The 27,633-nt window shown below is 48.0% G+C and overlaps 1 protein-coding gene across 1 annotated transcript; it reads left to right on the plus strand.

Moving 5' to 3' along the window:
• Positions 1-630: 630 nt before the first annotated feature.
• Positions 631-27,633, plus strand: HID1 (HID1 domain containing). Its single transcript, XM_066565568.1, has 19 exons — positions 631-832; positions 7,882-8,031; positions 10,320-10,490; positions 13,143-13,256; positions 14,891-14,997; positions 15,472-15,588; positions 16,318-16,540; positions 16,941-16,997; positions 17,093-17,233; positions 17,615-17,705; positions 18,351-18,502; positions 19,704-19,782; positions 20,373-20,537; positions 21,654-21,881; positions 22,362-22,495; positions 23,987-24,067; positions 24,453-24,544; positions 24,867-25,025; positions 25,490-27,633. Exons 1-19 carry the CDS (start codon positions 767-769, stop codon positions 25,551-25,553), a joined length of 2,391 nt encoding a protein of 796 aa, XP_066421665.1. The 5' UTR covers positions 631-766; the 3' UTR covers positions 25,554-27,633.

Raw genomic sequence — 27,633 nt, forward strand, 5'->3', positions numbered from 1 at the left:
CAATGAGCTCCTCATAAGGTGCTCCAACAGGGTCTGTGTTATAAGCGTGCTTGTACCTGGCTCCTTTCAGCCCCGGGCTAGGGACAGACTAGAGCTGGCTTTTGTCCTGCACCTCTGGACCATGTGGGCTTGGGACCAGGCTCGGAGAGTGGCCGGTGATGCCTTTACAGAGCTGTCACTGGGCTTGTGCCTGAGCCTGGCAAAGGAGCTTCAAGGGACAAAGGCTGTGGGCAGAGGAGGGGGAAAAGGGGCAAGAAAAGGGATAAGGCAAAGGATGGAGCAGAAGAGAAGGGCTGTAAAGGAAAGCGCAGGCCAGAGAAGGCAGAGGGAGCGCAGGCAGGAGGGGACAGCGAGGAAGGAGAAATGAGAAAAGCCGTGCTCTGCCGTGAGTGGAGATGAAGCAGGGTCTGTGGGGACCACGGCCGTGGGGAGCGAAATGTGGGAGGGAAGGGGCTGCGACAGGGAGGGCGAGAACGAAAGGGTGAAGCGGCGGACGGATGACGGGCGGAGGTGGGAAAAGAGGGGAGGCGGCGGGGTGGGATGTAGGGATGGAGAGCTGGCGGAGGAGGAGCCTCGGGCGGAGGGAGGGAGGGATGCGGGCGGAGGCGGGGGAGGGCCGGGACCGGCGAGCCCCGGTTTGACAGGAGGAGGGAGGGAGGCAGCGGGAGCTGCCGGTGCGGGGACGGGGATGGCGTCAGCGGCGGCCCGGCGAGCGGCGGCGTGAGGGGACAGCCCTGCCCGGCCCTGCCCGCAGCCGGGCCGCACCATGGGCAGCGCCGACTCCAAGCTCAACTTCAGGAAGGCGGTGATCCAGCTCACCACCAAGACCCAGGTGAGGGCCGCCATCTCGGGCGGGGCGACGAGGGGGGCCGCGCCATCCTGGGAATCGCCGCCCTGAAGAGCCCCTCACACCCGGCCCTGGCCGAGACACCCCCGGCGCTCCTGTGCGCGGTCCCTGCGTGTGGGGCCGGCGCTGGGGGACCCGCGGGACCGGGGCTGCAGTCGCGGCCGGCCCTGGCCAGGCTCTCCCAGCGAGGCCGTGCCCGAAGGCCGGGGCCGTGGGGCTCAGGCCAGGCTGCGCCCATCGCCGTGTCACCGGTCTGTGGAGGGGCACCGGCCGGTCCCCGGGGCAGCTGCCAGACGTGGCCGGGCCCTGTCACCGCCTCTGGTGACATCTTGTGCCTTGCTGAACAGCGTCTTGTGTTAACAGAGCAGACGCTACTGTCATAAGGGATGTCCACAGCTCTTAATGTATTCCACTTGCAGGTTTACATCACACTGTTTGCCACTGCTCCCTTTTCTGTATCCTTTCTCCCACCCCCGCGCATAATGGGTGGAGAACCTTGCCCTGTTTTTAGGTAATATCTGATGGAAGGGGCTGTTGGGCAGCTGTGCTGTTGGCAGCAGATATTTCCATCTCTGACTTGTGGCTTTATTTCTGCAGACTGAGGTGGAGAAGGAGTTAAGTGAAAGTGAGGGCTGTGTGAAGGGAGGGTCGCTGTCTAGAGGTCTAACATATGTTGTGCCTGTCCTGGGAGCTTGCTTAATTTTTGTTTTAAGTGGAGTGCCCAGTAGCAGCAGCAGACCTGCAGAAAATTAGTAGCGTGTCCTTCTGTCTAAGGAGCAGAGGGATTTTGCTTTTTGAGGAGTCCCATCTTGTGTTCTTCTGAGCTACAGTGGAGAACAGCTGTTATGATCCACCTTTAGAAGTAAGGCAGCTGCTAAGAAAATGTGGGGGTCATGGCAGAAAGATTGTTAATGATGGGGAATGAATTCACATGAAAAGGGTATGGATGCAAAGGGGTAAAGGGTGGTAGGAGAAAATCTCTGAAAACTCAAGAGGCAGAGGCTATTACTGGGAATTGAATTATAGATGGATAAGGCTGTGAAAGAGACTGGAAAAGAACATGTTCATACTTTCTAAAGCAGTATCACATTTATCTGCATTGCTAAAGAATGGCTTTTGTGAATATATTCTTAAAAACTACTAGCTGTGAATGTAGGTAAAGAGAGAAGTGGGGGAATTAGTGTTTTAAGGGGTTCTTCCAAAGTCTCTTCTGCATTCCAAATAGTTCAGAGTATCCTTAGCTTTGGGCTGTCCTTCCTTCATGGGGAAATGTGCTTATAAAGTGAGATTGGGGGGTGGTAAATCAAGCCTACAGGGCTCTGCCCAGTCTGCTGTTCACAAAGAAAATCCTGTGAGGCAATCCCTTGGATCAGCAGCCCAGGCGAGAGCGCTCCCCTCCCCTGGTTTATCGACCTGTGTAAGGGAAGAAGGTTCACTGGGGCCCCGAATAAAAAGGAAGGAGTAAAAGCTTCATTCTTGGCTGGATTCATTTCACGTCTCTGTGATCTAGGTGAGATTGACTGCATGTGGAAAAGGGTGGGGTGTTGGCGCTCCCATATTTACATTCTGTAGAAGGGCACCAGTGTTTGCTTGTGCAGAACGCATGACTGGGCTCTCCTGGAGCCTTCTGATCTCTTACCAGCAGCAAAACCTCCTGGTCCATGAGATCCTGGATACAAAACCAGGCTGCAGTAATGGACAGAGCCAAATCTTTCCAAGCTATTGGTTCACAACATGCTTTGCTTCTCAGCAGCCTGTCTCCTGTTTTGCAGCCTTCTCCTCTGACATTAGGGAGCTGGACAAAGAGATTTTCGCCAAATCATCTGTAACGTGAAACTCTGAGCTCAGAATGCACTGTGAGGTCTTCCTAAGGCTCTGTTGGGAAGAAGTGGTTGAGCCAAAGTCACTGTTCACTCACTGGTGAAGGTTTACAGTTGGCACAGAAGTTAATTTTTTCTTAAAAATAAGTTTTTATAATCTCCAGGCTTTTCTTAATTAAAAAACGAGTGTTCCCATGTGAGCATTTAAAAAAAGTTAAATAAATCTGTAAGGAACATAACACTTGAATGCTTACAGCACAGGTGGAGCCCAGAACTTGAAAGTGGAACCAAGTCTGGACGCAAATGGAATTGACTTAATTGATTTTTTAACTGCCAAAGAGAAACTGTAAAGGTGTAAGAGTATTAAAAAAGAAAAATCACTTCAGAATTATTTCAGTGATTAAAACCAGCAGTATTACCAGAAGGAAGAAATTAACTTATGCTACAGATATATATTTATAGTCAGATGGAGAAATGGTCTTTAGGCTTTTTATATGATATGTATATATTACATTACTCTGCACACATTATGCTGCTAGGGCCCGTCCCTTTGATAATAAAACAGATGTGCTTCATAATAGAGAATGTGTGAGCCCTCCCAAACAGCCCATAAAAGGGCTGCCTATTTAACAGATGAAGGGAACATGGATTGAGGATATGACAGTTCGTCAGGGCTGGTCAATTGCAGGTCTGGGAGCTTTAACTGCAGGGGAACCACCTTTTCTTTTCCCAATCAGTTGGGGTTCCTGCCAGCAACCAGCCAGAAGATAAGCAATTTTGATCTTGTGTACCAGCTTGTTAGATTTTAATGGGAGCTATGCCTCTGCTTTTGAAGAGACAGAAAGACTCAAACATGAGGGACAAACCCCAGTCCTTTCCTTTTCCGTGGTGTGGAAATCCAGGAGTACAATGGGCTGTTAGTTTGAGTCTGATAAAAGCATATCTTGTGCTTGGGGAAAGGTTGGTCCCTGGCAGACCATTTCTTTCAGTGTTCAAGCTTGACTCAGCTGTCCAAGAGTCTCAGGTTGATCAAAAGCAAAGTTGTCTTAAAAGCAAAGCTGTAACTAACACTTGACACAGCTGACTTTTGTCCTGGTCTTTCCCTGCCAGACTTCTACAAATCCCATTTTCCAGTTTGCTTTGCAACACTGTCTCTGCTGTGAGAGCACAGAACTGGTGGTAGACTTGAAGTCTCATTGATTTTGCACTGCTGACTGCAAAGATCCCATAGAAAAAAAATTATTATTGTTCTGAAGCCTGTGTAGAGGTGCTGTCCTTGGCTGGAGGGATAAAATCTTAGTAGTTATTCATATTTAGAATAAGTCTGTCCAGAGGCTTTCCTTTTGCACAAACAGGTGGTACAAAGATGTGTGAATTGCCTCAAACTAATCCCTGGCCCTGCAGGGTTACCTGATCTAAAGCTCAATCAGGTGCTGCATGAATGGTGATGCCACATCACAGTTCTGCCACATTTGGGGTGGAAAGGAGCAACTGCTGTAACAGATCACCTGAGCTTGTGCAGTACTGGCTGGAAACCCAGGGCAGGGACGAGGGACTTGCTCTGCTGTTGAGCCCCAGATAAAGGAGAGCCCCTGCTCCAAAGGATTGCTGCCGTGGCTGGTGGGATGCTTAGTTGGCATGCTGGCAAGAAGCAAAAAGAGTATACACTGAGCAAGGCTAGTGGCTGCTTGTCCCTTGTTCTCTGCTGATGATCTGCAGCAATCTTAGTTTTAGGACAGTCCTGCAGTGGGGGCCTGTTGGAGGAATTGTCAGGAATGGACATTTGATTTAAGTCATAAGTGCAGAGAGCTCTTGGTTGGGAGGAGGTACAAACGCACACACACACTGCTGGAGTTTGTGAGGAGCTGTGTCTAAAAGAGAAAGTGAAGGTGGTGCTGGTGTCAGGCTGAGGACAGTAACAAATAGGCGAGACTGTGCCTTGGGAGCTTTTCCTGTTTTTAGGACATGGTCAGGCCCTCTCTGTTTTCCTGTTTCCTGTGAGGTATCCTGTTTGTCAGGGGATTGCCTGCTCAGGCTGTGATTCTCTGCTCAGTAACTGGCATGAGGCTTGCAAACCGAGCGTCTTCTTTTCCTAACTTCAGCAGCATGTGTGTGGTGTGCTTCAAAGAACCTGAAACACGACATTTACAACTAGTAGAAAACAAAGAATGGAGGTGTCCAGAATGACTGGTTTTATCTTTGTTCGGCCAGCGTGCAGGTGAGAGGTCTTAATTGAAGGCAAAAGTCTCCCTCCTTGCCCGCTCTGTCACATCACCTCGGATCTGCCCACTGCATCCTCAGCAACACTCTGCTCTACAGTTACCTCACCCTTGTGGAGCTTGGCTTGGGGCATCAGAGTCTCTCTGCCAGTCAGTTCTGTACCTTCAGCAGCCTCTGCCATGAGATGTGTGTGGGTCAGGAAGATCCTTTGCTCTCCAGATGTGCTAGTTGTGTTTCCAGAGTAGAGTCAAGCTACTGATCCCTCAATTCTTACCCTCATTGCTCTGCTGGTGCCGAGTTGGTTGTCTGCACTGTGCTGGAGGAACATTAGGCTCTTTCTTACCTGTGGTGAGGATTCAGCTCCTCATGAGCTCTCTGGCTGAAGCACTGTCAAGGCTAGGAGTGCTCTGGGATTTGTGACTGCAGCATGTGCTGTACCAACACTTGTACCTAAATCTTGACATTTCCAAATGAAGATATCCATGGCTGGTGAACAAGGCTGATCTAGGTCTGTATTTCTCTCCTCTGTGAGGCTGGATACAGTCTGTTGGGTGAGCTCAGCTGAGGAAATGGATATTTAGATCCCCAGAGATGCTGCATGCAGAAAACAATCAGCTTAAAAACAGCCAGTAATGTTCTATCAAGGAGGTGAATATCATGTGGATTGAGTAGCTTCATGATGCCAGGCTGTAATTAAAACAGGGGGGCAGTGGGGATGTGAGTGACTCAGTACTGAATCCATGTCCCAGGATTGTACATGGGATACCATCTGTTGATGAAGAGCTGACTTGCTGCAGCTATTAAAAATGCAGGGTACCAGTGTTTCAGGGTAATCTGGTTGCCAAGATGGCAGCAGAGCATGAATGCTGCTGTACATCCAACGTTGCAGCTCAGGGAATTGCCCCTGTGCTTCCCTGCTCCAAGGGACTGCAGTCAGAGTTCCTCAATCTATGTTGGGCTGCCATCTGTAAAACAGAGGCTGTGTTCAACCTCTGAGGAGGCCTCAGGCTAGTGGGAGGTAAAGGGATCAGTGTCTACTGAAGGGAAATGGTTTTCTGCTCCCCCTCTAGATGAGAGTGAAGGCATTATTTATGCATGATGCCCAATTAGCAGCAATTGCTGCTTGCTGTCGTCAGTGGGAGTGGCTGTGGCAGGCAGCCAGGATGTACATGTGGCAGTTCTACATGAGGTTGTGGTGTGTGGTTTGAAATAGGGTGTAGGATTTGTGGGGTATTTCATGCAGTACGTAGATCAGATTTCCAAATACTTGGCTCTTTTTGAGGAGTACAATTAGAGATGAGATGTGCAAAATATCCATTCCATTTAAGCTTTCCATGCCCAGGTTACAAAGAGCTCAGCTCTTTCACATGCTCAGCTGAAAGTCAGGTTGTGAATATTGGATTGGATTGTTCCTAACAGATCCCCTCTGAGGACCTGTGATCCTGAACCATTTGGGAAAAGTTGCTCTTCCCTTGGGAAGAGGTTTGGTGGGATCTTGCTTTGGTGTCCAGGTGAAATAAATTAGGTTTTCAACACTAGGGCTGAGTTTAATAAGATGTCTGAACACACAGGAGTTTTTTTCTGGTTTTGTTTTTAAAGACTGGGGGGTCGTTTGGGCTGGTTCATTGCATGACTGGAAGGACTAGGACCAGCAGCAGTGAAGCAAGCATTAAGGCAAAGAGCTGCAGGGCAATAACCTGCTGTACCAGTCTGAGGTAGCTGGCCCCTCTCACTTTTTGGCCTGCGGTGGTGGTGACATATCGCATGCCTGTGGGCTGGGGCTGTTAGTTCAGGAGGTGACAGCAAACAGGGCAATGCAGCACTTCCCTGTGTCAGAGTTGTGAATGACCTGTTCTCCCCTAAGTGGCATCTGAGCTGCATTTAGACACAGCACAGAGCTGGACAAATTTCCTGCCTTCTACTGCACATCTGGGAGTGGGCAGGAGTTGTTTCAATTAAACACACAGTCATATTTTTGCCCCTTTCATATCTGACCTGCAAGACCCACCCAGTGGTGCTGATTATTGCCCTTAGTGAGCACTGCTTTTTGCTTTGGAGCTGGTGCTGGTCGCAGGCAGGAGGCTCCTCCTCGCCCCAAGCCAAGGGCTGGGGGTGCTCAGGTGAGCAGCTCTTCTGACCTGCCCAGCATGTCCACACCATGGCTGGTGAAACTCCTGGGAAAGCTCACATTTTCCTCTTCTGAATGCAATCATAGGTCCATCTCTTTCACACTGCTTGTCATAAACAGGCATGTATTTATCCTGCCCCTGTAGCTGGACCCCTGGGTGGGATGAGCACTTGCAGCTGTGTTTGGGCAGTGCCTATCTCTTGGCAAGTATTAGCAGAAAATGTAGTAGAAAGAGGTGTGTTCCCAGGGCTGGGTTGGGGGCTGAGCTTCTGAGACCACACGTTTGAAATGGATTTTCTTTGGTCTCCTTCTTCCATCTCCTCTTTGAATGGCACACTTAGTGCTTTTTAAGAACAAAGCCTTGGCAGCGACCAGCTGCACTGAGTCCAGTTCTCTATAAATATTTGATTCAGAAAGATCAATTGCATTTTATCTGTAAGTGCTTTGAGGTGGGTCTGTCAGTTCCATGGCTCTGTTTGTGCCCTAATGAGATGTCCCTGATTACTTCCTCGAGATTTTGGTTACAACAGACGTAATTCCAATGCACACTCAGGGCTTCCTTGACTTGCTCTGAAGGTGGCAGAGTGCACACGGACAGCCTGGCCCATGTGCAGTGATGAAGATCTTGGATTATTAGCAGCAGTTGCAGACAAACATGAAGCCTCCTGTATGTCTGCAGGAATGTTCAGTTTGGGAGATAAATCGTCCTAAGCCCTGGAAACAGAGGCTGACATATAAAACAGTGCTAATATGTTTTATTGAACCTCTTCTTGCCTCATCCCATCCGCAAGTCAGGCATAATTGCTGATGATTGGATCGCATGGAATGGTAGTTCCACATCTGTAACCACATTTGTCTCTCCACAGCCTGTGGAAGCCACGGATAATGCCTTTTGGGACCAGTTCTGGGCAGACACAGCCACTTCAGTGCAGGATGTCTTTGCTCTTGTACCAGCTGCAGAGATCCGAGCAGTGAGAGAAGAATCGCCTTCAAATTTGGCAACTTTGTGTTACAAGGTAAGTTTGGTGCTGTTTTATTCTTTGGAGCTGTGATAGCAGGGGTGTCCCTGGATCAACAGCACTGTGGTTTCCAAGGGATAACAGGTACCTTGTACCACAGAATGTTCTTGCTTTTGTCCCTGTCTCCTTCTGAGGGTTCCTCAGCGTTCCTCTCATAGGTTAGGACAGACCATAGCTGGTGTTTGATCAGTTTGGAGCCTTTTTCTTCTTGTCCCCTTCGCTCTGTCCTCTTGGGTCTTACCTGCTCTATATCTATAAACTGCTTCTTGCTCAGGGGACTTTGTAGCAAGGCTGCATATTTGTGGTGAGGCTGAAACATCCTCTTCCTTGTCCGCACCTAATTGTACCTCACCATGCTCCACTCTGGCTTCAAGCTGAGAGATCCCAGGGGGATGTGCAGACTGTCACTGCACAAAGGCCTGGATAAAAATCGAGGAAAAAAAATAATCTTAAGACTTTTCTTTGTTCTGCTGGGATAACAGAACATTCCTGATGCTGCTTCTGGTGTTATCACATCCTTGTATGGAGCGCAGGGACATTGAACAGCATTTCCTACCCTGCCAGGTTTGGCAAATTGTCAAGCTGGTGAACAACAGCCTGAGAGTTACGCTGCCTGGGAAAGTGCAGGTGTTAACAATACTCCTGATTTGAGCCATGCCAAGACTAGCCTTGAATTTGTAGTTTAAAACATTTGGAATGGCACTTTTCCAATTTTAAATAGTTGCTGCCATCCTGTTTTTCTTTCCTCCTCTACAGTATGTGAATGAGACTTACTGAATCATAGTGAAGGTACCTCTGACTGTGAATTGTAGACAGATGCATGTAGAGGATACTTGAGAAAAAAATATGAACATGAGGAAAACTGCAATGTTTATTCCCTTGTATTGGCTTCTGGCAATGAGCTATCTGGGAGTTGAGAAGGGCTTAGAAGATCTGTAACCCCTTTGACTCTGTGTTTTCTTTCTTCCAAAACCAAGATTAAAATACAGTCTCTTCTGCCTACTGGAAACAGGTGTGTTGGGAGGCCTTGTCACTGCAGGACTGTTTATGCATGAGCTGTAGATCTTGGGATATCAGTATCATAGGGGCCCACTCTAGCAGTGCTTTTGCCAGTCTGAGAACCCTGACTTGTGCCATGTGCAATCTGCCACTGGACTTAACAATACTGTGTGTTTGTGAAGAAATGTCATTTACAGTCATGGTTGGAGATTCAGGCTGTACAGTCATGAGTGTGCCTGAAGAAATCGTTCAGCTCAGTTAGTGTGTGACAGGCTGGGACAAACAGCAGTTAAATACCCATTAATGCAGTGACGCAGGCTGGCAGAGTCAGTGACCCAGGCAGTCTGCCATGAAAATAAGCAGGGACACATGACCTAATGAATTAAAAAGCAGCAAGGTGAATCCTTGTTAAATGTTTTGGCTTTCATTTCCCCTCTGTTTCCCCTTGGGATCAGGGAGTAAGAGCAAGTGGGGGCCGCCGTGGAGGGAAGAGACTGCTTTTTTCTGTTTGTGGGTAAAATGTCCTGTCACTGCCTCCTGTGGCTGTAGTTGCTGCCTGGTGAGACCCTCATCTATTCTGAAAAGCCCAGTGACCCTCCACTGGCAGTGGCAGCAGCCACTGGATGGGCTGCAGAGTCTCAGTCCAGAAGCTCTTTCCAGAGCAGCAGTCCTGTTCACAGGGGCAGTGGGGAAACCTGGGCTACCACTCTCTTCTGCAGCAGGACCTTGACGGATGCTGCTGGAGGCTGTATCCCTACACATAACACAGGCAGCAGCTTAGCTGCCACCTCCTGAGTCAGGAGAGGTCCCTGCTGTAATCACACAGACAGAACTGTCAGACTGTGTGCTTCTGCCAGCGCCTCCCTCGATGCAGCACAGTGCTGCTGCCTTGGTCCTTCCTGCCTGCATCTCATGTACTTGCTGCAGCTGATTAATCTCATCTGCCCTATTCAGTGCATAGTGTCATGGAGCAGTGCTGGAAGGAGCCTTCTGGTGCTTTGGCTGTCTGTCTCACGTGGCACCACACATGTGCTGCATGGATTAGCCCTGGCATTTGAGGTCTCTTGCAGTGAAACAGCAGAAATTCAAGAAGGTCTGTTTAAAATCATTAACCCTGTTTTTTACAGAGTTTCAAACAGCCACTGTGCCATTAAACTGAGAGCAAATGAACTCCCAAGAACTGCTTATAGATCTGTGTGAGGGTATCACTAGCAGGACAGACCTGCTTAGCTCTTGCTAACTTGTGCCCAGGCTAATGCTGCTTTCCTTGGTTTTGTTTCCTTCAGGCTGTGGAGAAGCTGGTGCAGGGAGCAGAGAGCGGCTGCCACACAGAGAAGGAAAGACAAATTGTCTTGAACTGCTGTCGACTGCTCACCCGTATCCTGCCTTACATATTTGAGGACCCAGACTGGAGAGGTTTCTTCTGGTCAACTGTCCCTGGGGCTGGCCGAGGAGGGGTCTGTCTCTTGTCACTTATTCTTCTTTCTGGAGGGTGATGGGGTGGCTGCAGTGAGGAGACACTGTGTGTATTTGGGGGCAATTTTATTCTGATTATTTCTATGTGGTCAGAAATTAGGTGTCACTTTCTAAATTCTTTCCCTTCCTTTGGTTCTTGCTGCATCTTCTGGATATTTCATTTGTGTGTGTAGCTGTAGGAGAACACTGATATGTGAGGAAAGACTTCTCCAGTACAACTGGAGGTATGACTCTTAGTGAATATGAGAGCTGTAGTGAAGGCTGTATGATTTTCTTAGACTGAAATGTCCTTGTTCCATTAATTACAGTTGATTTAAGTTTCAAATCAAAATGCAACAAGGTGTTGTTTGCACTGATTTTACAATGTCATGTTTAAAGTGAACGGTGCCAGAGAAATTCTTGGCATCATGACTGAATACCCTGCTTATGAGCTGAGTGATACAGTTTAGCCAGGGGCCTAACCTGGGAGATGAAGCCCACAGCTGAGTAAGAGTGGTTAAAGAGTGGTTGTGTTTCTGGCTCTGTCAGTGAAGTGCATAACCCTGGGGAGTATCTCAGCCTCCCCACATTTCTTTGTCTGGACAGCAAGCTCAATAGTGCTCTTTTGCATCTCTCAAAGGAGTGGGGTGAAAGTGCTTTAGGATCTTCTGCAAATAGGAGGAGTAGCAGCACTGAGAGCACAGCTGAATTATACCAGGAGTATGTATTTGCCTTCTTGCTCCCTCAGCAGCTGCTCTGTGCATAGAGAGCCCTCTCCTCTGAGTTTCTGATCTGCAGGTCAGTGTGCCTGTACTGAAGTATGTGGTTCTCCTGAGTCTAAGTGCAGTGCAGTGTCTTTGGGGGCAGTTATGAAGGGTTGGCAGTGGTTGGTACAGTGTAAAGTGGCACCTTTTGCTGTCTCTGCCTGTCACCTCTAATCTGGTTTGCCTGAGGGCACATCAAAAGGAAGTTCTAGGTGATGAAAAGGGAAGTCTTTGCTAGTCCTGCTTTGTGACTTGTGCGATTGGGAGGGTGGTGGTTGTCAGTCTTTTCATCCCTGAAGGGGTCAGGAATTGCTGGTGAGGCTTAACAATGTTTTGGGAAGGAACATGCAAGGGTGCCTGGTGCTCTGATCCAGCCAGGCTGCTGTTATTCCTGTTTTTCCACTTTGTTCAGTGCCTAGAAAAGAGTTTCTCAGCCTCTGAGTGGTGGAGTCACCCCAAGGTGATCCAGCCCAGTCCATGTGTACTGTGTTGGGGACCCCTCCTGAGTGTGGGTGGAGCTGTTGTGGTTCGGTGTGCTCAGTCATTTAACCTGTAAGGCTGGGATAACAAATACATCCCTGAGATGTTAGGGAAGCTGGGATCACATCTAATCTGGGGCAACAGCTTTGCTGTCTGGTGGCTGATTTCTGTCTGGGAACTGGAGATGATGGTATGCCTGGACACTTAGTAAGTATCTCTGTGATTATGCTTCACCTGCTTCATGATGGAGTGATGGATGGCAGAGCTTCCTGGAGCCATGGCTTCTCCTTCCTCTATGGGAGTCTGTATTGTGTTCAGATCTACTGGTTTGTTGTGTGTCACCATTTAGGACGTGGTGATACCTGCAGCCTGCAGGGACATTTTTTCTGGCAGTCGAGATACTCTTAGTAAAAGATCAGTCTTGGAAAAGAAATCCCCTTGGACCCTAATGTTTGTCATTTCACTTCTGACTGTGAGCAGAAGTCAAAGCATCTTTGCTGGCTCCATCCATCCTCTGTGTGCCTGTTCCTATATCCGGGCTCTGTTTGTGGTATCCTCTCTGCTGTCACCAAGACAGATTCAGAGCCACACAGACCATTATCTCCATAGCTGCCTGCTGTGATTGAAGAGCTGTGTGTTGTGCTCAGGCTGACAGAGGCCTGGCTGAGGTAGATAAGTTCCTGCCATTCCTGCTCTCTGCCTTTCCCTCCAGCACCGGTGTGTGGTGGGAAAGCCTCCCAGGCAGGATGCTCTTTGATAGGCAGGATCTGGCAAGGTTTCCCGTGGCAACAGCTGCAGAGGAGTAACCATGCATGCTTGGAGAGATTTCTTTGAATGCTGGAGATGGCACAGTCTTCTCTGCTCACTCTGCCATGGCAGGCTGGGACAGCCACTTGCCTGATGCACACTGCCTCACCCTGTTCTGTCACCTCCAATTTTGGGCAGCCCATGCAGAAAGAACTTTGAGGGTTTTTTTACCTTATTGCTGCTGGTTGGTTTCTCCCTATTGCTGTCTCCATGCACCATCCAAATCACCCTCCTTCATGAATGTAACACCCTCTCCTCTGTCAATGCTTCTCTTCCCTTTTGTCTTCAATAAGCCAAGCCACCTGGCAAGGTGTACCCAGTGCTAATCTTCTTTTTCCCTGACATCTCCAGACCTTTGTCTGCTCAGTTTGCTGTCATTAAAGAGCTTGTTCCTGTTCAGTCAGCGCCATCCAGGGGGAAATTTCTTTCCTGTACCGTCTGGGTTTTTGTTCCTTTGTTCTTTTGTTCCCTCCTGTTCCTGTGTAATGTCTTGTCTCCCTATGTGTTTTGGGGAATGTATCTTCTTGTGCTGTGACAGATTGGTGTTACTGTGTGCTCTTTGCTCACCCTGAACTGACAGTGCTCTCCTGTTTGTCACTTCAGGGAGATGAAGATGATGAAAATGCCCGGCCACTGGCCGAGTCCTTGCTCCTCGCTGTCACAGATCTGCTCTTTTGTCCCGACTTCACTGTCCAGAGCCACCGGAGGAGCACGGTGGTGAGTTGGAAGTTGAATCATGAGATTATCTGCATAGAGGCATATTAGGTGCATGGTGTGGGGGGACCCTGGGAAACCCCAGCAGCTTCCTGCAAGCCTGCAGGCAGGAAAATATGGATTTGCTGAGCTTGACCCTACAGTGAGTGATATCATCATTTTGGGTTCATGGTATGGTGTTTGTGGCTTCTAAGACAGATGTTCTGGGGATTGTTGCAGTGTGATTGAGTCTCAAATGGAGTGGCTGGCAACTACCCCCACACTACAGCTTACCTCTCAGGAAAAGGTGGTTATGCTGGCAAACAACTGCTCTTCTGTTGTTGCCAGCAGAGCAGAGACCTTTAGCACCTTGTTCCTCTCTCTGGCAGTTTGGTGCATTCTGGGGCAGGAAGCAGCTGTTTGTCTGTTCACATGTGCTGTGATCTGAATGAGTAGATGGCCTCTGTTGTGTCTTTCCACCTCTTCTCCCTCTTTGTATCGTGGCAGCAAAGACATTTAAATATGTTCTAATCCTTGTGGTGACTGTCTGTACCTCAGAGGAGTTTCCTGAAGCAGGGATCTTCTACCAGGTGTGCTAAGAACAGAGAACAGATTGTGGTGCATCTTCCTCCTTTTTCCCTGCAAGTGTTTTTTGTAGGTTCAGTCTATAAACAAAAAAACCCTCATGTTTTTTGTAGGTTCAGTCTATAAACAAAAAAACCCAGTTCTCCTTTTTGGGATAGATCTGACACAAACTAAAAATGAGCATGCTAAACCATGATATGTTTGATGGCTGCAAAATTCTGTGACAAATCTGAGTACTAAATTGATTGCTTGGGGTTTCTGAGTAGTAGAGAGTTGAAATCTGTCACCTGGGGCTGAAGGGGCAAGGCTGGATCAGAGCTACCCATGTGCTATGAGTAAGTGGTGCTGAAACAGATGGACTTCCTGTCCAGTGCTGTCACCTGGGATGGATTGCACAAGTCAGGGTGACAATGGATTTTCCTGGGAGAGCCTCCCCCCACCACTTGCACCTGTGATTTTTCCCTTGGCAGCAGCCAGACTGGTTTTTCAGGAATTCTGGGCAACTGGAATTAGACGCTGAGACTGTGAATGATTTGTGTTCCTTGCTGCTGGCTGCCCTTCTGCTGCCTGCAGCCTCTGTAGTCTTTGCTGAGCTGACTTTTCCTCTCTGGGCTTGGTCTGACTGCAGCTTAAGAGCAGAGAGATGGGTACCATCATCTTCTGTTCATGGCAGAGCAGCATGTGGCCCCAGAGATACAGGTCATGGTGGATGTTGGCTGAAGTACCAGCACCACAAAGAGGAAGAACTGTGAGACAATGGGCAAAGAAGACACAGGACTGACCCATATTCCCACTGAAGTCAGCCCTAAAATTGTGGCTGGAAATGTGGGCTCCTTCCATCATGCACAGTACTTTTATCTCTGTGTTTTATCCCTTGCTTGCAAAGGCTGAGCTCTTTGAAGACATCGGCACTTGCTTTTTCAGGCCTGAGAGGGAGCTTTTGTACAGTTTGATTGTCTGGGTGCTTCTCTGCTGTTTTTTTCTAGAGAGAGGGGCTGAACTGCCTTGGATGCACCATTGTTGCCAATTCTAGCTCCTGCCTTCTGTGCTTCAACCTCTTATTTCTCCCACAGGACACAGCAGAAGATATCCACTCCATTGACAGCTGTGAGTACATCTGGGAGGCAGGAGTGGGCTTTGCTCATTCTCCACAGCCTAACTACATCCATGACTTGAATCGGTAAGAGCTTCTGCTAAGGCCAAATGGAAAGAAACTGGGCTCAGGAAAGGGAGATCTGGGGGAGATGAGCTCTCTTTGCCTCCTCGAGTATCCATGATTCCCAAGGAGCTTTCTGCTTGCTCCTTTCCAAGGTAACAGGATTGACAACACAGAAAAAAAGCCAGCTGACCTTTTGAGTAGCTTTTCATAATGTAAGGTGGGAGTCAGACTGTCTGCAGCAGGAACTGGGTAAACACTGCTGTTCTAGAAATGCCAAGGAGCTCTGTACTGGATTTCTTTTTTGTAAGGCAGCAATTCTGTTTAGCTTTGTGCCGATGACAGCAGTATGGCTTAGGAAATTAAATGGGCTTAGCTCTCCCTCAGAAGGACTTTCTAGATGGGACTGAGCCTTCCTTGCATGTTGTTGTGGTGATTGTGCCTCCTATGCCCAGTCCCTGCTCCTGAATGGCTCCAGGCCTTTACTTCTTCTTCCAGGACAGAGCTGCTGAAGCTGCTGCTGACCTGTTTCTCTGAGGCCATGTACCTGCCTCCCTCCTCAGACAGCAGCAACACCAACCCCTGGGTACAGTTTTTCTGCTCTACAGAGAACAGGTGAGGGTAAACGGTGGGGGCCTGGTTGCCAGGGAGAGAAATATCTTCAAATCCATTCCATGGAGTGTTTTGGTAATGGGTGACCATAGGACTTGTTACCTCCAACATCCAGGGGCTGTTCTTTTACTTTGTCCCTGTCTCATGTGCACCCCATTAGTATTTCAGCTTAGTGAGGAGTGTTCCTCAGCAGAGTCTGAGCACGGTGCCCGCTGGAGTTTGCTGCAGGACTGATCCCTGCCCTGTGGGAAATGGCAGGTCCCGTTCCCTGCTGTTCCCTTGGGAAGGGAGTGTGGTGTTGGTGGCGGATGAATGCCGCCCTCTAGTGAAATTGTACCTCTGGGACTTCCAGCTCCTCCGGTGATACTCACTCACTGTAGGGGAGTACAAACCTGGCTGGAGGCTGAAGAAATACAGTTTTGTCTTTCCAGAGGCTAGAGAGCTTTGAGGTCCTTTCCCGTTTTCACATTTTGCACATGATTCCTCTGGGAGCCCACGTGGCCTTTTTCACCTCCCCTCCCCTCTCAGCTGTAGTCCAGGAGCCCAGCTGGGAGCTAGAGTCTTGGCTCTTGGGTCTGAGCTGCTCAGTCATGGACTGCTGTCACAGGTTAGAGAAAATGATTGTTTTTTTCATGGCCCCAGGCTCCTGGGGAGAGAAATGTCTGTCTCTCTCCAAGGCAGTGCCTTTTGTTTCCTGCTGCTGCCTTCTTGAGAACATTTTCTCCTCCTCAGACATGCACTCCCACTCTTCACCTCGCTCCTGAACGTTGTCTGTGCCTACGACCCTGTGGGTTATGGGATTCCTTACAATCACCTGCTTTTCTCTGACTACCGTGAGCCCCTGGTGGAGGAGGCGGCCCAGGTGCTGATCGTCACCTTGGACTATGACAGCTCCACCAGTTCAAGTCCCACTGTGGATGGCACAACCACTGGCACAGCCATGGATGATGTGGATGTGAGTGATACTGGAATCTGCATTTACTGCTCTCCTGAACTCACTGGGGTCCTCTCACACCAGCTTGTATTGAATATTGAGCTGTAGGACCCAGCACTGCTTGTTGAGTAGCACTGCTACTCCCCTTGCAATCTGCTCTCTCTGTTCCAATCCTGCTTCAGTCCTGTGGTCACTAAAGACCTATACAGATCAAAATACTAGATTTTGATCTCTGACTTAAATCAGGAGCATGTAAGTGAAAAGCCCCTGACTTTACTATTCCATGCAGTGCTCTGTCTCTTTGCATTTAAAGCTGAATTATTCAGAGCAGAAAGCTGAAGTGAGAAACCTTGGTGGTTATACTTCAGCTTCCTGAATATACCTTGCCGATAAGCATTTCCCTCCTTTTCTTTGAGTGCAGCCTCCCGGACCAGACAATCTGTTTGTGAATTACCTCTCAAGGATACACCGGGAGGAGGTAACGTGTTCCCTCCTGCACTCTTCCCTGTCTGATTTCATGATGATTGCATTAGCCCTGGGCCCACCACAGTCTCTTTCCTGATCTGTTGGCAGGATTTCCAGTTCATCCTGAAAGGAGTGGCTCGCTTGTTATCAAACCCGCTGGTCCAGACCTACCTGCCAAACTCTGCCAAGAAGATACAATTCCATCAGGAACTCCTTGTTCTCTTCTGGAAACTCTGTGACTTCAACAAGGTGTGGATCTGCTTCTTGCTGAGCTTCACCCCAGCTTGGCTGTTGTGACTCTGGCTGGAGCAAGCCCTGGTGAAGGGCTGTGGTGGGTAGTTGGCAGTGGCTCTGGGATGCTGTGGTCATCAGCCCCACTGATGCAGGTGCTGGGGTGTAGAGACGGCCTGGGAGAGGGGCTGCAGCTCCTGAAGGTCTGTGCTGGAGGCAGGTTCTGCAACAGGTATTATAATAACTCTGCAAGTAACACTGGAGTTGATGAGGTAGTGCATACACCAGCCTTTCTAATGTTCTTGAGACACTGATTAACTAGAGACTGTCTGTCCTGAGTCCTGTGGATGGTGCAGGGTATATGCTTACAATTGTCTGAAATACTCCCTTTTCTTCCAGAAATTCCTTTTCTTTGTGCTGAAGAGCAGCGATGTTCTGGACATTCTTGTCCCAATCTTGTATTTTCTCAATGATGCCAGAGCGGACCAGTGTAAGTTGGTTATTTTCAATATTTGGAACAATTTGTGCTCGACAGTTGGGCTAGAATGTTTTTGAGATGCTTCCTCCCTACCAGTTGACAGCATTTTGAATGCATGTTCCTGACCTTCTATAGACATGGAGTGGAGTTGTCTGGTTAATTGGGTTTTAATGTTTGTAGGGGGCTAGAATTGGGACACAATCTATCCTGCAATATAGGGAAGGGAAATCCTTCCTTAGTATGTGTTAACATTTTGAGTCCTCTTATTGAAAATTCTGTCCCTGATCCAGTGAAGAGGGAAAAATGACTAATCTGCTTTGCCAAAGCAGAGTAGGGAGTAAATCAGGCATAACTCCATCATTGTGTAGTGCAGAGAAGTAGTCAGATCTTCACTGCTATGATGAAAGGTTTACATTAAGAACATAATGAAGAAAAGCATCCAAGACGTAACACTGATAAGACTTAACATAGATGTGCTTGGGAAGGACACTGGTGCTGACAATGAAGGGAGCACTGTGGGATGTCCCTTATCAGGATGGTTTAGTCTGTGCAATTTTTTATCAGTCCCATAGTGTTTCTCCTCTCTTCTCACTGCCTCTCACAGAATTCCACTGGCCTCTCTGTGACATATTTTTCTGTTGTTTTTTCTCCTTGCAGCACGAGTGGGTTTGATGCACATTGGGGTCTTTATCCTCCTGCTTCTCAGTGGGGAGCGTAACTTTGGGGTGCGACTGAACAAGCCGTATTCTGTACGAGTGCCTATGGACATCCCTGTCTTCACAGGGACACATGCTGACCTGCTCATCATAGTGAGTACAGCTCCAGCACTTCTTGAACCCTCCTAGCTCCACAAATCATTGTCCACCTTCAATATACTCGCCCTCCCTAAACTGGAAGCCCACTAAATAGCTAGGAAGTGTGTGGGATGCACACTGTTAACCGGAGGTGATGTATCTGCCAGGGTGCATATGCATGAGGTGTAATTCCATCTGCATTAAATGATCCCAAAGAACAGGGCTCCTCATGGTGCTGCACTGCTGTCATGAGGGGGTGAGTGCATGCCCTCTACTCGACTGGTAGGGAAGGCAGGAGATCTGGCTCTGTCCCAGGCAGACAGAGGTGTGTGGAGCACATCTGTCAGTGAGGACAACAGTGATACCAAGCTCAGCTCTACAGCTTTGGGTAGCTGCAAGTTTCATTGACCTTTCAGTCAGCCCACAACACTGCCTATGAGCAGCTGTGTGCTTTGCAATACAAGCCTCAGGTGCTTCCCTTCTGTCATGTTCTCATTTGCCAGAGAGGAAGCTCTCAGCAGCTTCTGATAAATCTCCAAGAGGAGATTCCTATTAAAAGGAGTAGGAAGAAACCTGCCCACCATAACTGCTCTTGATGCTATGTGTTTTGCTCTTGCATTCCATTAATCTCAGATCATCTCTTTGTTTTAATTATGCTTAGGACTTCTCTAAGGACATGCCAGCTAAAGGTGGGAAGGCCAAGATTGCAAATGCCTGAACTGGTTACAAGGCACTTGAATCTTTCCATGTCTGAGGATATAATTAAAAATAGGACAAACATTTGAGTTAGAAGTCTGCACTAAAATCAAATGTAAAATGATTAGTTCTGTGTCATTTCAAGCAGCTATCATAAGGGTTCAGAGTCAAAGTCTATTGGAGGTGAAGGTGTCTCTTACTTCCTGGTGGTTTAGTTTTGTCCCAGGCTGTCTGAACATTGTTGAACAGCTCACAGTCAGTTTCTGTTTGCAGTGTTATAGGGCCCTAATCACATTCCCAAAGGATTCCTTGTAAATGAAAGCTTGTACTCCTGGAGCGCGAGTCTGCAGTGAGAGCAGCCTTCCCCACCTGTGTAATTGTGGAGTGTGCAGGGCCATGCCTAGGTAGGAATGGTGTCAGGAAGCGATTAGTGTGGGGGTGGCACACTAATGTGTGGTTTTGGTTGAGAGGCTGCTTTCAGTAAGGTGCTGCCTTGCTCAAGAGCTCTTTCCTTCCACAGGTCTTTCACAAGATCATCACCAGCGGGCACCAGCGGCTGCAGCCCCTCTTCGACTGCCTGCTCACCATCGTTGTGAACGGTGAGCACTGCGTGGGGGGAGAAAACACAGCTCACAGTGCTCTCACTCCCTTCTCCCTGTGCCACTCTCTGTGCTCCCCTGCTGCTGGAGGGCACTGGCCAGTGCAGATAAGATCTGCCTGCATGGTCAGATGGGGCAGAAGGAGGGACAGCAGAGTCCTGGAGCTCCCTTGGGGAGGCAGCAGGACATTTGCCAGCAGGCCTGGTGAAGGTAGTTGGCAGTACTGTCCCTTTCCAGCAGGGAGTGCCACCTCCTCACAGTGGTGGTACTTCCCTTGGACTTAGTGAGTGCCCAGGTAGCTCCAGTTGTGAAGCTTTTCGGGAGGCACAGCAGAGATGGTGTTACTAGTGTAAGACTAAACAAAATCCTGTAAAAGCAGCAATGCCTCATTTTACTAGGCAATATATCTGTTTCATTTGCTTTGTATTTGGAAATGTTTCTGTGGAACCATTTGGCTCAGCTATTCCATGAGGCTTTCTCAGAAGTGCAAGGGTGGGAAGGTCATAAAAGCAACATTTTTAGTGGTGTATTTTTGAGAATATATACATCTTGGTTCTTTCCCTAGTTTTCATTTGCTTTGCCTTCCACAGTGTCTCCATACCTGAAGTCTCTCTCCATGGTGGCTGCTAACAAGTTACTGCATCTCTTGGAGGCTTTTTCCACCACCTGGTTCCTATTCTCTGCTGTCCAGAACCACCATCTTGTTTTCTTCTTGCTGGAAGTTTTCAACAACATCATTCAGTACCAGTTTGATGGTAACAGACTGCTTTATTTAGTGGGTTTGCACTAGTTTAGTCCAAGAGAATGTCAGATGGAAGTTCAGAGGAAGTCCAAGGAGGTGAGAGGAGGTGAGAAGTGTAGAAATGAGCTATTATAGGACTAGTAAGTTTGGTTAGTACACAAACACCATTGGGGTCCTGGACCAGGTAGATTTGGTTAGAACAAAATGAGATGGCAGCTAATTATCAGCATAACCTCAGCCCTCCTGCAGAAGGTGACATGCACAGAGAGGAAAAGAAACAGAAAGTGAGCGTGTAACTCATAAGTTGTGACTGGCTGGATATTGCTGTGAAACTGCTCGTGTTGCTCAGCAATGTAGGTGATGGGACAAAACAACTTTCAAGTGCCTCTCAGTTCTGCTTTGGCAGATCTCTGGGGGCTGAAGACCAAACCACCTCATCAAAAGAAAGTTCTGATATTTGCTACTTTCCAGGAAATGCCTTATGCTTTTCCTGTTAATAGCAGTCTTTTGCCTAATAAATAATAAAGTAAGGTCTCTAAACCTGGTCAAAATTTAGTGTTTTGCTTTAAATTTGCAAATCAAGAATGGCCATTCTGCTTCCCTGATGGGAATCTTGCATGTGGCAATTGCCAAATCCAAAAGCAGCCTTTGTGGGTGTAATTTGTGTTTTATATTAGAGGATGGTTTCATTCTGTTCTCTGCCATATTGAAGGCAGTAAGAATTCTGACCTTTAGGCTTTGCTATTTCAAGCCTGTGTCTCAGATTAAATGCCCTGATTTGTTTTGTGAGTTCTTTTGAAGATGGAAGAATGTTGAACCTTAGTTAGTAACCTTTTCTTCCAAAATAGATGCTAATATGTGGTTTAAACTGTCCTTTTTCTTCTTTTTTGAATATCCCTCACCAAACCATTTCTTGTCAGCTTTCCAGCCTAGGAAAGATTTCACTGAATTTTCTGTACTGCTTTGTAATGGATAAGAGGATATTGAGCTCTGCTCTTTCTTCCCTGTGCCACTGCCTTTGTGGGTGGGAGCAGTCACAAAGGCACTTTGTGTACCCAGCGAGCTGTGCTGGGTTGGCAGAGCTCTTGGAGCCTTACTTCTCTGCTCGTTTTGTTGCTGTGATTCCCAGGGAACTCCAATTTGGTCTATGCTGTTATCCGCAAGCGGAATGTCTTTCACCAGCTGGCCAACCTGCCCACAGACTCGCAGTCCATCCAGAAGGGGCTGCAGCGCAAGAAGAAAACCCCCGAGCCCATTTCTCGCACCAACTCCCAGGACGGGGTCTCCATGGAAGGGTCACGTCCTGCTGCCCCTGCTGAGCCAGGGACACTGAAGACCAGTCTGGTGGCTACTCCAGGTGAGCTTTAGTTTACCTTTGGGACAGGAGAGGTTTGTTTTCTCTGTGGGATATGGTGTGGACTCACCCTTTCACTGGGTGTGGAGAGATTAAGAGTTTACATTTGTGAATAACTTAACTGCCTCTCAGTCTGAGTTTCAGATCAGTTGGCCCAAGCTGATCACAAACAAACTGCCTTGAGTTTCTGTCCTCTCAGACTTAGTGTCCATAAGACCATTTGTCCTAATCTTGACCTGTTGCCTCAGATTAACTCTATCCATGTGAACCTGTGTTCCTCCTCCTTCTCAGGGAGCATTTTCATAGAGAATAAAAGTCCTTTGGGGTTGTGAAGTCAAAGCTAAATCTTGCTTCTCTTGTTGAAAGGGGAGCTTTTCCAATATCAGCTGAGACACAGGATATCTGTGCATAGTGGGGTAGAGAAGAGCTTTTAAACCTATTTAATTAACTTGTGTTTCTGAGCTTTTCCTCTTTTGAACACAGGGATTGACAAGCTCACAGAGAAGTCCCAGGTGTCAGAGGATGGGACCATGCGTTCGTTGGAGCCTGAGGCTTCCCAGCTGTCACCAGAGGGAAACCCACCTGTGGCCCTGAGTGATGGGGAGTCATGGAGTGGGGTAAGGCTGGATGCTGGTGTGCAGGGAAGGTCTAGGTGTGTGTGAAGAGAACAAAATGAGGGGTTAGAAGAAGAGGTCTGTTGGCCCATTGAAGAAGGGCATCACATTAAAGGCAGTGTACACACGTGCAGGGTGCTGGGACACAACGTGGTCCAGAATGGGTGTTGCATCATCTTGGGTGTTTCATGTTTATGCTATGACACAAGAGCTGGGGCACTTGAGTGAGCTTTCTCTAACACAAAGACTATGACAGAGCAGTGAGTGCAGACTTGCCAGAGGATGTCCATGAAACCTCCTGATCGTGATGTTTCCAACTCAGCTTCTTACTGCTGCTTCTTTTTCATCTCCATTGGGATGGAGAGCTCTACCAGAATCTTTTAACTCGCTGGTGCTGTGAACGATGTGTTCCCATGAAGGCTGGGCTGAGGTGCTGCCTTCAGAGTGGCCTTGAATAAATGGAATGTACAGAATTCCCAAATACTCCAGGACCAATTTTCTTACCCTTCCTGGCCTTCCCTGGTACCAGGTGAAGACTGTGGCTAGCGAGACATCTTAAGCACGCAATTAATTATGTTGTAATTAAATGAGATCTTGACTGGGAAGTTGTGGAAAGTTTTCTTCTTCCAGCAGCCCATGAAACATAATCATGGGTCATTCCATCTGTGTCCAGCAGCTGGCTCAAACTGTTCCCCAGCTGGAAAAGCACTGGCACAGCTCTACCCCAAGCTGGCTGTTGCTGGTTGAGAAGGTGACGAGTGAATGAGTCTATTTATGTGGAGCTGCAGGGTGGCTGTTGGAAGGAAGTGCTGTGCCCATTTGTTTTGTAGAGAAGTCAGCTCTATGCAGTAGCAGTGAATGGTCAGGGAGCATTGCTAAAGGAAAAAGCCTCTCTGTTTTCACCTTGTGCAGAGATTGACAGTGATTTTAGAGGGTTATTTCCTTCTCTCCTTCCCACCATGAATATGGAAAGCCAGGTTGAGTGTGTCATTCCTCAAGAGGCGAGAGTTGTTAGATAGGAGTTGCTGGGAGTCTACCCTTGGAAAAATGCTCTTTAAGATATTCCAGAATGGGCACAAAAAATCCCAGAGATACTCAGTAGACAGAGGCTGAAAAATCTGTGGCCATTAGCTATATCATCTCTGTGCCAAAAGAAAGAAGCATGCTTCTGAACAGTCTCTTGTCAGTGCTGTTTTAACTCTGTCACTGTGGATTGTTCCAGCAGAGTGTCAACAGTGGTGACTGGAGCTGTGACCTTCCACAGGGTCCTCCAGCTTCATCAAATATTGCCGCTCTCTGGGTGAGAGCACGTGGGTTTGGTGAATGAAGGTTGGGTGGGTTTGACACGTTCTAGAGACAGGCTGAGCTGTCTTTCCCAGTAGCGGTCTAGAAAATCTGGGGAGAATATCAGCAGAAAATGGATTGTATTTCTTACTCTTAAGTGTGATTAGCATTTGTTTGCTTTTATTTGTTAAAAATAATGTTTATTGATAGGAGGCATCACATTCCCGGAGGGATCGAAGGCGTCTCTCTAGTGCATCCTCCAGTGGACAGTGGACTCCAACTCCTGACTGGGTAAGGGCATCTGGACACAGGAAATAAATAATGAGAAAGAGTTGTGGCAGAAATGCCTCACACACCCTGCCCCTTCCCTGCCGTCAGAGGCTTTCCCAGAGCAGCATTTCCTCACAGGCACTTGAGGTCAAAGCTCCAGAACTTTAGTTTACTGACATCTGCAAAGAAATATTTTATTTTCCTGTTTCAAACCAATATCCCACTGGTCTTATTGGGTGCCTCATAATTCTAGTGCTCCAGGATTTATGGTATTGCTCCTGTGCACTCAGTTCACCCACCAGATTTGTGATTATTGTAAACTTCATTTGTTGCAGAAATTGTGGAGAAAGCTGTAAAAACCTGCTAATGCAGTGTACTGATTTCCCTGCTGTTTTTCTACCTACAGGTGATGTCTTGGAAGTCAAAGCTCCCCCTGCAGACAATCATGCGGCTCTTACAGGTGCTGGTCCCTCAGGTGGAGAAGATCTGCATTGACAAGTAAGGAGATTTTTGGAAAGGAAGGGCTGTGTGGTGTTTAAGGAGCAATATGAGGTTGGCAGAGTTTGAATTTGGGGCCCTGTAAGGGAAACCTTGTAAAGTTTAATTGAAAACATCCTGGGCTCAGTAGAGTTGTTACTTGGCTTGCCAAACATCTTGTTTGTCTGATCCCTTCTCCACTCTGTTTACAGAGGAGAGGGGGTGTGTTCTCCTGGGCCATGGCTCAGTATCTGTGTTTGTTTAGGCTGGTCCTTCATGCTGCAGCAGTTTTGGAGGTGTCTGTGGGACATGCTAAGGATGTTCCTGGTCTGTGTCTTGGCAGGGGTCTCACAGATGAGTCGGAGATCCTCAAGTTCCTGCAGCATGGCACCTTGGTGGGGCTGCTACCAGTGCCTCACCCCATTCTCATCCGCAAGTACCAGGCAAACTCGGGCACTGCCATGTGGTTCCGCACCTACATGTGGGGAGTTATTTATTTGAGGTAAACCAGCTGGGTGCAGCCTGGCTTGCTCTTTTCCAGACTTTTGGGAGGCCTACAGAGAGAATTGCATGCCCTCAGCCAGCCCTGGGTTATCTCATATTTACAGGATAGAAAGATGTTTTTCCCTTGGAACAGACTGGGGTGTATCAGCTGTTCCAAAACTTTGAGTGGGTGACATGAAGGGAGTTGTTCCAGGAGTGCTGCTTGTTTGGGAACTGGCAGCAGCAGGGAATAGAAAAGCTGCCCAGAGGGTCTGGTGCAGAGATTTTATGCAAAGCTCTGGCTTTGTGGGATGTTGTAGATACTGTCATTCCTGTAAGGTGTGTTGTCTCTCAACCAGTGATTTCCTTTTATGCAAAGCTGAAGGCACACTGTGCAGCCAGCTCCTGAAATCATGGCTGTGAGATTTGAATTCTATGTAACTGGCCACAGGGAGTAAAGTCACTCTTGTCTTTCTCTCTCAGGAATGTGGATCCCCCCATCTGGTATGACACAGATGTTAAGCTGTTTGAAATTCAACGGGTCTGAAGAGAACACTTACCTCTACTGAGAGAAATACACTGGATCTAAGGACGGTGGCGTGCTGCTTCATCACAGCTATTCCTTCATTTCACATCCAGCTGAGAGACCAAAAGGACAATCACTTCATTTACCTCCCTGTCATTTAAAGCTTTAATCGGGACCTGCTTGGGCATCCCTCCCCCCAGCTCACTTCTCTTCCCTCACCCTTCACCACGAACCTTGAGTTAAAGATATCTAAGGGATTGTCCATTGTTGTGGTTGCACTAGAAATCAGACTGTTCTTAGCTCCTCTGTTACTCTTTTGCTTCTGGATGTGGTTTGGAAAGCAATCTGACCCTGTCCTTGCCCTGGTCAGAGTCAGCATTTAATTGAAAAAGACTAGCTGTAAATTGAGTACAAAGGGAGAAGCTGCTATTCCTGCAGGAGACAGGGTTTGGAAGCTGCAGTTACTTCCATGTAGCTCCATAAAGTTTCCAGGGATCCCTTCTGGCTGCAGGTGTCTCCCTGGTGTCTCAGTTGCATATAGGGAAGTCTTTCCCACCTAAATGAAAGGAGATGTTGAAGGAGAACTTTGTGTCTCAGTTCTGAATCTCTCTAGTCCTTTCCTGGAAAGCTGCTTGAGAAGTTTTGTTGGTGTGGGTCAGAAGTTTTTCCTTGGCTTCCAAGCCCACCAGCCTGTCCTTCATGGTGGACTGTTGCAAAGGAGCCTGTCTTACTTTTAAAAGCCCTGTTTAATGCATGTGAGCACACAGGGAGGAAGGGACTGGCTCAGTGAGAGCAAAGAGAAGAGACCTGACTTAAACGCTTTTAAGTCTTCTCCCGCTAGCTGAAAGGACACCGTCACCTGGGTTTGAAAGGAACCATATCCTTCCATCTTTGCCTGGCAGGCTGATGCAATGCAGGGAGCAGAAGGGTCTTTTGCACACTACTGTTAAGGCAAGGGTTTGAGGGAGGCACTCAGGGAAGTTGTAGGAGGAATTTGGAAGTTGTAGGAGGAAAAGCATCTCCATGTCATTAAGGAGTGGAGAGTGCTGAGGCAAAGTTGAATTCTTCAGGGCATTTTGCTTATTGACCAAGTTATTGGATCTTGAATGTATTGGGTCCCAAGCATGTGTATATTTTGGGAAGCCAGAATGGGAATTGGTGGGAGATCACTGTTGCTGGCTTGGTTTAGCATCGTGGGGTTACACATTGGTGAGTGGAGACACTCTGAAGTTTGATTCAAATGTTATGTTCTGCTGGGAGGGGCTGCTGTCTTAGATCCACGTGGTCTTTAGGCAATGAAATATGAGGGGTCCTGTCATGAACAGAGACCTTTCCATCAAAGCATAATTCTTGGTGCTCTTTTATTCAGGCTCTTGGGAGGATTGCTGGTCATGAGCTGTTTGCCACAGGTTAGGCCCAGTGGCATGACTGCATGGAAACAGGTCTGTCACATTAAGTACAGGGACAGTGTGACACACTCTGTGACTTGTAACCCTGGCCTAAGCTTCGCAGCTGCAGTGGTAACAGTGTGACCATCGTCTCCCAGAGAGCTGCTCCAGTGTGCTGCTGGCTCCCACTGGCCTGTGGGGTGGTTTCCTCCTCTGGGCACTGAGAGTGGAGTCCCAGGCCAGTGAAATAAAATTGGAACAGTTTTTATCTGAAGGATAAGTAATATGTGAAATAGAGAGAGGTTATTCCCCAACCTGCTTCCCATCTCCAACCCACTTTGCCACCCAGCACTACTCCCATCCTGACCCCACCTCTGTTCAGGTGTAAACAGGGTCTGTTTCACTTGGAGAATCTCATGTGTAAGAATGTGATTTGGTGGGGCCAGACTCCGATTGTATGGCACTTGCACCTCACAGCTGGAACGGGGCCTCCCGTGTCCCACGTGCTTTGCCTCTTCCCTCCCATGGATCTGCTGGTTCTCATGATCTCTTCCATACTCTCTTTTCTGCTTTATTTCTTTGTGAATTCCTCTGGAAGCCTTTTTGTTTGTTTCTTGGTGTTTGGAGTCTGATCCTTGTTCTGTGGAAATCAACTTGCACTGTAAACTCTTTGCTTACTTATGGACAGAAAGATAAAGATTAACTGAAACATG

The sequence above is a fragment of the Molothrus aeneus genome, chromosome 25 (assembly GCF_037042795.1).
Source record: "Molothrus aeneus isolate 106 chromosome 25, BPBGC_Maene_1.0, whole genome shotgun sequence".
Classification (NCBI taxonomy): domain Eukaryota; kingdom Metazoa; phylum Chordata; class Aves; order Passeriformes; family Icteridae; genus Molothrus; species Molothrus aeneus.